This window comes from Rhinolophus hipposideros, assembly GCF_964194185.1.
Source record: "Rhinolophus hipposideros genome assembly, chromosome: 9".
In the NCBI taxonomy this organism is placed as follows: domain Eukaryota; kingdom Metazoa; phylum Chordata; class Mammalia; order Chiroptera; family Rhinolophidae; genus Rhinolophus; species Rhinolophus hipposideros.
Genome location: NC_138055.1, coordinates 27,803,198 through 27,815,310, shown reverse-complemented (window position 1 = coordinate 27,815,310; position 12,113 = coordinate 27,803,198). Strand labels below are relative to the sequence as shown.

Below are 12,113 nucleotides of genomic sequence, written 5' to 3'. Positions count from 1 at the left end.
GTCCCCCTAAAATCTCCCAGGCACCTGTTATAGGTGACCCCTCGATTCATCGACCCCATCAAAATACTGAATATAGCATTTAAGACTCTCTAAGATCTGCCTTCTATGTATTAGAACGTCTCTCCCATAATCCCCCAGGTGAACTCTCAGCTTCTGCCCCATTGATGTCCCTCCCCACTGCTTTGCCATCCCCACCCCCACACCTGTTTCTGCAGTCTCAGTTTATTCAGCTCAAGGCCCAGCTTCACCTTCCCTGAAACCTTCCTTGCGCCTTCCAGACCAGTCATAATTCTCTCTCTTCAACAACTGCAGCACATATGAATCATCTGTCAATTCAGACTTGGTGTCTTGAGAGGACTTTCCGTCCTCTATCTAGCCTCCTACTATCCATACCAGGTAGCCAGGGGCTGCTGTCAGGTTTCATGCAGCTTAGCTAAAAGGTGACGGAGGGAGGCATAGCTCAGGAGGAAGCAGGTTCCTGCGTTGCCCCCTCAAATGCCATTTTCTTCTACCCATAACCACTTGGAAGTGTGGCTGGTCTAATAACACTTCCGGACCCTGGCAACCCCACAGAAGAACTGCCACCTGACAAAGTGACAAAGGGACCCTCTGAGCTCACTCACAGAATTGGGAGATGCTGAAAGCCCTTCGGCCCAAAAGAGGAAGACAGACTTCAGGTCTGCAGTAACCGCTGAGGTGGTTGGCGTTTCTCTCATGTGACATGGAGCACTGTAATTCCAAATTACCAAGCCAGAGTCCCCATCCACCACCATCATCTGCAAAAGACAATGAGTACAGCCTGGCCTTAGAAAGTCAGCAAGTCAAGGAAACACACACACACAGATATTCAAATAACACAGTAACAGGCTGAGCTTATCAGATGTGAACAAATTCGGTGTTCAGAGACCATTAAATAACAGCTAGGATCAGGACCCAGTTTTCTGCAAACCTTGTTACCATCTGACAGAGTTTAAAGCACCATAGGATTTTCAGGTGAGAAGAAGATATTACAAATTATCTAGTAAATTTGGACCTGGTGTCTTGAGAGGACTTTCTGTCCTCTATCTAGCCTCCCATTATCCACAGCAGGGAGCCAGGGACTGCTGTCAGGTTTCACGCTGCTTGGCTGAAAGGTGACGGAGGGAAGCGCAGCTCAGGAGGAAGCAGGTTCCTGCATTGCTCCCTCAAATGCTGTTTTCTTCCACCCATAACCACTTGGAAGTGTGGCTGGTCTAGTAACACTTCCGGACACAGTCAACCCCATAGAACAGCTGCCACTGACAAAGTGACAAAAGGATCCTCTCCTTTTATAGATGAGAAGATGGAGGCTCAGAGACAGGAGGTGACTTAATTGTTCAGATTTCAGACAGTCCCTGGACAGAGCAGCCAGCCATTCTGTAGTGGTGGTGTCGAAATGAGGTGCCAACAGCAGTGCCTCATTCCTGCTCCTTCCCTCCCCCGACAGCAGCAACATGTAGAGGGAATGATTCAGTCAGCTCAGCACTAGGCCACAGTGCTAAGAACTTTCTCGTTTGACCACTGGTATTGTGACATAGGCAGCCAGCCCTAGGGACGTCTCAAATTTAAAAAAGCACAGTCGAAACAGGAGAAAATAACTCAAGAGGAGATTCTCTCCCTAGTTGCATCTCTCAAAGGATAATTAAGGGAGCTGAATTTATAATCCTTGGCAGCACTTAGATCTTCCATCACCACAAACACCTCACACCTCACAGTTCTAAAGCCTGTCACTTGCCAAAATCCCAAAGAAACTCTCCCATTTACCTCTAGCCCCAATGCCTTTTGCCCTCTGTCCTCAGTGTCTTTGTTCTTCCGTAAGTGGAAGGACTGCACGTCTTTCAACCATCACTTCCCTATTCCTCCAGTCTCTCGGGTCCTGCCCTTCTCTGTCCATGTTCAGACACTGCCTCACAAAAGACCCTGGAACCACCTGGAGAGACAAACTCCTCTAAGGAAGCAGAGAGGAAAACAGCCTAGTAGTTCAAGATTCTGCACTAAACAATTTTATCCAGTCACACATATTATTTCATTTAACTGTCACAATATGCCTATAGAGGTAGGCAGTACTGTTATCACTGTTGTACAGATGCAGGAACTGCAGCGAGGTGAAATTATCACTTGCCCAAGATCACCAGTAAGTAGTGGAGCCAAGATTAAAATCCGGGTGTGAACCCTCAGCATCTCAGCTCGTCACAGGCCTATTGTATCTACTGTTTTCCTTTAACTTTCCTAGGAATGGCAATAAAAATTCCCATCTCTACCCGAAGTTCCTTTGAAATACAATCAGACATTGCTTCCTTCCTATACAGTACTACTGGGAAACTCTCCCTGAAGTGACTCTTGTATCATCAGATCTGCTTGTGACCAAATAACCCTACTGCTTCCAACACCTCATCCAAATTCTGCAGCCTTGCTTTCTGATCTCTCTGGCGGGAATGCCTCTCAGACCATCCTTATTTGTCCATCCAGCAAACTTTTGCTCTGCTCTCATGATTCTGCACATTCGACCTCTGAGCAACATAAAGCATCTCCATCTAGTCTCCACATCCCCGTGGCACTGCGCAAACCTCCGTGAAAGCACTTACCACAACGCAGGAGAGCTGTGTGCACACAGACACCCCAGTGATATGAGCGACACAGATGGTGGCCTTGTCATTAGTGCTGTGTCTCCAGACATCACCTGTGCACCCAGCACAGAACTTGGCACATGCCCGAGGTGATGAGTGTTTGTTGCACTCACTCTCAGGGAACAGTGTGCGATATATAGATACATATTTTACAGCGAAGACAGGCCAAAAAGCTAGGTCAAGCATTACAAAGAAATTTTTAAAACTCTAAGTCTACTTGTAATGTTAAAGACATGAATAACTGTCTATCTAATCATTGCTATGCTCACCATAGGCAATCTCATGTACAATCAGAAAGACCCACTCTGTGTCCTTGGGACCTGCCATCCTATTCTGTCTCTGGCTCTCTGGTCTTCCTGACCCAGCATGCTTCCCCATTTACGCCCTCCGCACAGAAATCCAGTTCAGCTTTCAAGGCCCTACTCATCCTTCCCTCCTTTATAAAGCCCTCCATAATAACGCAGCAACTAGAATGTCCTGCCTTCTCTGAAATCTCAGATGTATACATGTATGTCCTGAAGTATTAAATTGATTAATGCCTGTCTTTCTGCACCAAGTGACTTCAGAAGGCTCCTATTGCTTAACTGTACGAGTAAGTCAGGAATCCAGAAGAAGGTCCTCCTGTGCAGGAAGGAGGTTAGCTAGAAAAATTTCCAGAGCTACAGGTTTTAGCACTGAACTGTGAGGTTTCATTTGATCCACTCAGCTAGGCTTGGAGTTCTTGGAAAGAAGGGACCATATCTTAGGTTCTTTTTGCTTCTCACAATGCCTAGTACAGGGCTGGGCACAAAGTACCTACTGGATATATATTTGGATTGATTTTGAGTCCCAAGGCTTTACCTTTTTCAGCCCAATGCCATCCTGTATCTGCAGAAGGAAGTCTAATGTCTGATCATCAGTGAAATACCCAGAAGTAGGCTGGCTGCAAATGAGAACAAAGTAAGTGATCGACAGCGAATAAGAAACAAGAAAAACACGGAACTCCTTCCCTCCCTGCTTTTGCATCAGCCCCAGAGACCACACCACTGTTCTGGGCAGTTGGTGAACATGGGAGAGTGGATGAAAACCGCGCGTGCGAGGAAAAGCTCTGCAAACCTGCGCAAGCCGTCAAGGCTCAGTGTCCAAGAAGGCAGAAGGCTGTGCCCCCGAAGCAGGACGAGGCCTTGTCGCGTTGTGATCAGGAGGTTGCTGCAGTTGGAATCCGGTGCCTTCACCAGCTGCAGTAGCTCAACACCATCACTGAATTAACAAGACTCCAGCAGTTAGCCTCCGGCTTGGATGAGATTCCTGACCCACCTAGTTGGGCTTTTTCTCTCAGTGTACATGTTTGTACATGCTCTTGGATTCGGCTCCCACCATCTCTTATCAAGTGGGGCACTCTGCCATTCCAGCTGAATCTCATTTTCTTGACCTTGAAAAACCAAAGATCCCTAGAAAACTCACATAAGTTCAAAAGGAACTCCCAGAAGTGCCACAGAGCCATACCTGCCACGTTGGATACTCTGGGAAACCCAACAGGGCCAAGGAGAATGGTAGGGAAGGCAGACAGAGATCTGGACAGAAGGCTGGAAACTGTCATTACGCTTCGATAGCACTTCATGGTATACACTTCATCACCTTATTTCTTTCCCTGTACAACTGGGACATTTTATTTGACATCTACCCAATTCACCAAAACATGATACTGCCTGAGAAAATGCTAGAAAATGATTTTAAACTTCTGGTAGAAAACAATAAAGACAATTATCACCCAGGCCTGGGCTTAAATGGGTAAAAAAATCCACAGCATATGACAAATTACATGCTTTTAGTTAAAAAATAAACAGAAATTAAAAAATAATATTTCATGGATGCTTATGCTTGCTTCTGCCAAAATGATGACTCAACTAAGAGAAAAATAAAGAGTGGGGCAGATACTTCAGCACAGTTTTACAAATAGTTATTTTAAGTAAATCTACAGTTTTACAAATAGTTATTTTAAATAAATCTATCTTCCCACCTAAAGGTTCCCCAGCCTGACCCTGCCCTACTCTGACTCAGAACCCTACACAAACATCCTTCCTTGCAACTTACATGCAAAGGAATCACACATCATGGTCACTAACAAATACAGAGGTACCAAACATATGTATACATATGACCTGTATTCATCTCTTGTTATCTGTATGGATTATTACAATTTAATACAGTTTTTGCCTTTCTTACAACATGTATACATGTTTTTGGCACCCTCTGTAGATATCAACACAGTATGTTATCAAGAAAAGAAAACTTCTCATTCATATTATCCAGATTAGAAAATAGCATATTAAGGCTAGCACTGTTTCCCCCTCAAACTCTACCCACATATTCACCAGCCCAACCAAACTTAGAGACTCCACGGCATGCGAGAGATCAGGAGATGTCAATGACAAGGTCAGATGTCTCCCCTACCTGTAAATGTCAATAAGCTCAGACAGGTTGATGGACCTTCGCTTCTCCCATTCTGGCTCTTCTATCTGCAGAGAAGGTGGTGAGCTGTCTCGATTCTGTGCCTGAACAAAAATGTCCCGCAGGGCGACAGCCTGGATATTACCTAGCACCACAGGAAGAACCAACACTGAGAAGCTGAATTTAATACAACTCTCCCAGGGTGAGGATCTGCGTGAGAGACACGGAGCCTGATCAGATACAGCCCGCCCAGACTGGTCCAACACGAAGCGAGCCTGGAAGTGATTTTGTAGATGCTGACCAATGAGTCTTCCCTTTGGAGAAGGCAGCAAGGGAAAGCAGAGTTAATAATGTGCAATAGGTAGGGGCACTGAGCAGTCCCTGCGACAGGAGGTGATGAAAGGCTCATGTCAACAATTTCTGAGCTTTCACCCTGTTTCACAAAAGAGACCTAATCACATACACTAATGGGGAGCAATAGCAAAAATGATCCTTGCTTCTTACCAAAGCCAAACAGGATGTAGACAGCCCCATTGGAGGTGATGTAAACCTGAGGACCAATCAGATTCCCCGCTCCCACAATGCTGTACTTCACAGGTCGGCCCACTGGACTCCCTGTCCGACCAGACACCAGCAGAAAGCACAGATCTGGCTGAAGAGAGAAAGAAGGGGGTCGAGTCAATAGAAGCCCTAGCGTTTCCTAATCAAATAGTTTCTATACACAGTCATTGCTTCCTCGTTAGCTAAGGGTTCAGAAACACTTCCCAAAGTTGGAAATCACAAAGCCAAACCTGCTTTACTTAACTTCCCAGGAACTAAGAGGCAAATGTCGCATTCCCTTGTTAGATATCTGCAAAGGGCATCTTCCTGGTACCTCAGGGCATTTCTCTGAAGCACAGTTGTTGCTAATGAACAGAATTCTAGCCCAGAGCTAAGTACAGGACAGCTGACCCCTGGTCTCTACTCTCGTACCCAGGAGTCCCCAGTAATATTTGGTCCCAACAAGAAGCAATGCAGGTGGTGATCTCTGATCGTAACATCACAAGTCTGGCCTGGACAATATCAGCCTCACTCTCAAGCAAAGATAAACAAACTTTTTCTGTAAAAGGCTAGATGATAAATATTTCAGGTTATGCAAGCCAGATGGTTTCTAGCAACTGCTCTACTCTACCGCCATTGTATGAAAGCAGCCATAGGTAATACATAAATAAATGGGTATGGCTGTGTTCCAGTAAAATTTTATTTACAAAAACAAGCAGTGGGCCAAATTTGATCTGCAAGCCATAGTTTGCAGACCCCTGCTCTAGAGGATTTTATTTGGGGAACCGAGATGCTGGTTGGGAAATATGAAGACGGACTGTATCCATATACTGATTTCAGTAAACCTTCTGAGCAAGTTTATCATCATGAATTCTTGTGGACAAGATAAAGAGAAGTGGTTTTCAGCATGCGCAGAGTAAGAGTCAGTGCCAATCCAGAGGGAGGTGTTAGAGAAATGGCACAGCACTGCGCTACTCTCCTTCCTATTCATCATTCTTATCAGACTTGAATGACTAGAATTCACACTGATCACAAAGCTGAGAGGGACAGCTAATATACCGTACGCCAAACTCAAAATTCAAGGAAGTCTTAGGCCAGAAAACGGGGCAAAATCTGGAAGAAGAAATCAGCCATTAATTAATTGATTAATTAAATGATGTGGGTATTTTAACTGATTATAAACAAAAACTGGATCTTAGAAAGGCTATCACCATATTTGGCTGCATTAACAGAACTACAGAGTCTATATCACAAGAAGTAACAATTTTCTTAGGTCGCTATAACCGGTCATATTACAAACAGAATACTGTTTTCAGATATGGATACCACATTTTACAAGAGATATAGACAAACTGCAAAGGGAAAGAAATAAAAAAAAGAGACTTCATGTAGTTTGGACTTCATGTAACATGAGGAACAGTAGGAGAAATTAGAAATATTTAGCCTTGAAAGTAGCAGGCTTAGAGGGATGAGGTTAACAGCTAAAGGGCTTTCATGTAGAAAGAGGATTAGATTCTTTCAGGGTAGCTCTATGGGGCCGAAGCTGGACAATGTATGGATGCTATGAGAAAGCAGATTTCTCATCAATATTTTCTAGACCTGACCAAAAATGAAAGGGACTGCCTCATAAAGTAGTGATATTCCCATCAGCCTGAGCACTCGGGGTGAGTGTGGGTGCCGATGAGTGTGGAATACAGCATCAGGATGACAGCCTGGTATAAGAGGGTAAACCATGTGGCTGGTAAGGTCCCTTCCCACTAAGTTCTAGGCCGGATCAGTTCCTCAAACCCAGTTCCTCAATCATCAGCTGTCCTAAGCCCGCCTCACTCTAAGCCCAGATCTCAGAATGCAATTGCTCTAAGTCATAGACCTAATATATTGCATTCCTTGTGACGAGAGCCTTCCATATCTGTAGCTTAAACAGGTTCTTCAGATTCTGGTGGATGAGACGGGTCAAAATAAGTCAGTATAAAAACAAAGCTACCGCTTGCTCTAAACCCATCACTTCTCCACGATTTTTCTAGTGTATCCCATCACTTTTTAGGCAGAATGGAGACTATTTTACAACTGTATATACTGTGCAAATGAGTAAATTCTGTGAGAACAGTTGGGTACTTTTTTTGTTTTGGTTTTTGGTGGAGACAAAACACAAAAGGTACAGCAGAATTGGCAAGAAGCCAATTCCTCTAGCAGAGACGTCACTATGGAGGGTCCCTGAAGGCTTAAACCATTACCCCGTCAATCATCACCTGCTAATAAGATGTTACATGGGGTATTAAGGTCTAGATTATAAACTTGTTCAATGTCTTGCTATGGCTCTGCTACCGGTAATTCCATTAAAAAGAAACTCCCCATACTTTCTGCTTTGGAATGCCCTCCGTGATGGATGTAATCACTGAAATTTCCCCTAGCCCCCAGTCTCTATTCAGCGACTGAGATAAAAAAAATTATGTGACTAATTTCTGAATTCTTGGTTCAGTCTACTTCAAGACTAGTTGAAGAAAAACTAACAGAAAGTACTCTTAAAACTGACTTGCCTTCAGAAATTTTCCGCATCTCTCTTCTTCCCTCTCATCTCACAAACATAAGGCATTATCTGGTGAATTTGTGCAGTGCTCCTCGGAACATGTGATTGGGGGAACACTGAGAGAGCTTATGGTGCTCTTGGCAGAAAGCCATATGAAATTTTGTTTACTTCTGTTCTAAGTAATATTACTTGCAGATTTTATAACTCCACTCCATATATGCATTACAAAAATCACAAGAGCAAATACAAGGGCTATTAAAATTAAAATAAGCTAGCAAATGAGGCAAAATGATCTGCATCCACATTTTTCCACAACTGTTCTCTGCCAATTCTTTTGAGTACAGGCATCTCCTGGCAGGTGCACAGTAGGAAGTCTGAGAAACGGTCTTGGAGAAGCTCGGAAAAAAGCTTCAGAAACAAAAATGTGAAACTAAGATAAATCTGTTCATTCATGTATTCTTTCCTGTGACTTGGGGGGGGAACCTATTATTTTACCTGGGCGGAGAATAATTAGTTCCAGGGCAATGGAGATCTGGCAAAGCACAACTGAGGAGCATAATAAGGACCACTGTACTAGAATCGAAATCTGCACTGTCACAGCCTAAACTGTAACTCTCCTTTCTTTGGTCATTGTTGTTTCTTGTACGACTTATAACTTTTTCTATATTTGTTTTATGGATTTTCCAGTCATTTTGTTTTATAGTTGAAATAAACATTAAATACGTAAAATATAATAAAACTAAAAATACATACATAAGCAGGTAAAGCCATGTTAACTCTAACTTTCATAAGAATCCAGCCACTAGATAGAATATTCTTCCCATTTTACATACAAAGAAAACGAGGCTTGGGAAGTTCCGTGGCTTACCCAAGGCCACAAAGCTACCAAGTGGTAGGACAGGAACTCAACCACAGGCCTACCTGGCTGCAAACCTCCACCATGCCACAGTCAATGGAACCATTTCCCTGCTAGGAAAACGGGTTCACAATGGTAATTTATTCATTTAGTCTCATAAGGCAAATTTATTTAAACCTAAGCCCTGGTAATAAGATTTCAAGCAGCATTTCTAATACTACTCGGAACTGACTAAAGTTGAGGCATTCCCTATACGAAACGAGGACCATTTAATACAGAACATACCTGCAATTCCCCAATGGCCAGAACCACAAGATCTCTAACACCATCATCATCCACATCAGGCAGTGCCACCCCTGGGGCAGCCAGGGTACCATTGGATAAGTCGTTTGGGTTTAAAGTCCAAATGGCTTTCCCTAGAGAAGAACAAACAGGCTGATCACAATTATGACTTTCTGCTTGTGGAAAAGGTTGACACGATACCCCCAGGCCAGAGAAGAGGACCTCAATGGCTAAACATTAAACAGCAATTCCTACTTCACTTGCGTTTTTATCTTACTGGGGAGGAAGGAAGAAGGGAGTGTAAGACGAAATCCTCAAGTATCTGGCTACCAAACCCATATAATAACTTCACACCTGCATTATTTAGATAAAATGGAGGTGCTACAGTCTCTCCAGGAGAGAGGAGCCCACTGGTCTGGGACAGAGGAATCGATCTGTAATAGATTATTACAACTAGTAAGGAACCACCCAAGGGTAGCCCACCAGAACAACTCTCTCTCCTACTACACGGTCACGTGAGTAAAGAAATTGTAGGAGGTTTTCAAGATTATTTCAGCTCTAGACTTAACTGATATTCAATTTCTTTTCACTCAGAAGTACCCCATGACCAAACACTAACCTCTGAAACTAGAAGGAGCCTCCATCACATAGGATTCTTTTTCATTTCTTTTGTCATACATGTCTGAATGCAGTAAGAAGCTAAAAGGCCAAATCCACGTCTCAACAAATCTTACTTCTTCACTGACATCATTTTAAGTAGTTAATGCCCAAATTTACACAGGGACCCTATATACATCAAATATGAAGGGACAATACTCAGCTATCTTGTACAAAGAACAGAGTAGAGAGACTATTTACAAAGCAAAGGTCTCAGGGTAGTTTCTGTTTAGATAACTCAGGTTAGCCCCGCTCCTATCATCAAACAGGTTAAACCACAGATCTGGTACTCAATCCATTCCAACCCCTTCTATACCTCCCTTAATAACCACCTCCAGAGTAGTAAATCAGATTTTCCACGATGTGAGGACAGAAAGCTCCCTCCCCCACCAGATTGTTCTAATCCAAGATTATGGCTCACCGGAACGGAGAGCTTTTGTGGAAAACGATCTTTACCTGATGTCGCATTGAATGCACTGAGCATCTTGTGTGTCCCTGTCACAAGGCAGATTGTTTCAGCCACCCCTCCTGGCATCAGATTCAAACATGTAATATCTCGAGCCTCCTCGGGGAGGGGACTAGACCAGAGAGTGCTGCCATTCATCCCCGACAGGCATACGAGGATAGCAGCTGGCCCGGAGACACCTAAAAGCACATAAGAGAGACAAGAAAGGAACAGAGAGGCAGAGGAGAGAAGAGGTAGAGATGAGTAAGAGGCCAGGAAACCAAAAGTAAATGGTGGTAAGGCAACAACTCACAGCTGTGTCCTCAGCTCCTTCCCATATTTCTGGCAACAAGGTCTGAAAACAGAGGACCTTTCATGTCTGCTCACACATCTCTCCTGCAAGACAAGAGCTGTGGACCTCCTGCAGGCTGCCTTCTGCAACTCCACTCTTGCACCTCTCCCAACACATCTGTTTCTGTGTCTGTCACTTTAGGCACCACTAAATACTGATATCTTTAAAAATAAAGACTCTTGCATTAATTTCTGTATCCTAAGTGCCTTACAAAGCACCTAGCACATATAGTAATCATTTTCTGAATAAAAGACAGGTCCAAAAAAAAAAAAATCAAGGATATGTAAAAGTAGTCGTTGAGAACAAAACAAACAAACAAAACAGGAGGGAAAGGCATGCTCAGAAAAGTGAGAGTAATCTAGAATATGTACAGAGCAGGGAGCAAAATACCTGAATTCTAATCATCACTAGCAAATGCTCCCTGAGAGCAGAAAACAAATATTGTTTAAAAATAAACCTGAAGATTACACTTAATCATGATTAGTAGGTCTTCCTGGTCCAGGGTTCCATGGAATCAGCTGATTTGGCCCCAGTCAGGAAAGAATATTTGGGAAAACGTAAGACCTAGGTCCGAGGATAGCTGGTAAAGGACTAAAGTAGCTCACCTCTAATAAATAATCCTTTATGTCACTTTACCATCAGAATCATACTTTTCTCTCTGGCCAGTTTTACATTCATGTTCAGGATGGGATACTGAACCCATCTCACACACTTTCTAGCTCCAGTAACAACTAACGCAGATATGGAAATGTAAGCTTTACAGCATCCTTGCACCTACTCCTCAGTGCTACTAATTAAATATACAACCTCAAAACTAGGGACAAACCGTGGCTCACCGTTTCAGCCTGGGTTACCAGAGGCAGTGATACACATGACAAACTGTGGTAATAAATGTTAACGTCTCCCTGGATGCTGATTAACACGCTGTGCTGCCCTTCCTCCTTCAGGACCCTACTGACGCCCTATCAATTCTCTGACTCATCTTTTCCCAGGTGGTGGGTTCTCTCTTCCCCACTAGTCCATGACTCCTTGAGGCAAAATAAAAAAAAACACACACTCATCTTGTTTAGCTCAATATAACCTACGTAAGGTGCACAGCAGGCATTCAATACATAGTTGTTGAATGAATGGATGAATACGAAACAAATAAAAAATACAATCCTTCTGTGTTTCCCCCGAAAATAAGACCTAGCCGGAGAAAAAAATGCGTCTTTTGGAGAAAAAAATTAATATAAGACCCAGTACTATATTATATATATTTATTATATTATATTGATGCAGTCTTATAGTAAAATAAGACCGGGTCTTATATTCATTTTTCTTCCAAAAGACACATTATTGCTGACTGTCTGGCTAGGTCTTATTTTCGAGGAAACACG

The 12,113-nt window shown here is 43.3% G+C and overlaps 1 protein-coding gene across 1 annotated transcript in view; it reads right to left on the bottom strand.

The window, feature by feature from the left end:
• The window catches only part of FAM234B (family with sequence similarity 234 member B), a 32,525-nt gene that overhangs the window by 6,449 nt on the left and 13,963 nt on the right, over nt 1–12,113 (bottom strand). Inside the window, exons 4-10 of the mRNA XM_081060453.1 lie at nt 10,394–10,582; nt 9,284–9,414; nt 5,580–5,727; nt 5,079–5,220; nt 3,741–3,884; nt 3,486–3,567; nt 624–776 (exon numbers count right to left, since the gene is read on the bottom strand). Coding sequence (XP_080916579.1) covers nt 624–776; nt 3,486–3,567; nt 3,741–3,884; nt 5,079–5,220; nt 5,580–5,727; nt 9,284–9,414; nt 10,394–10,582 — 989 coding nt within the window. The remainder of the gene's footprint in view (nt 1–623; nt 777–3,485; nt 3,568–3,740; nt 3,885–5,078; nt 5,221–5,579; nt 5,728–9,283; nt 9,415–10,393; nt 10,583–12,113) is intronic.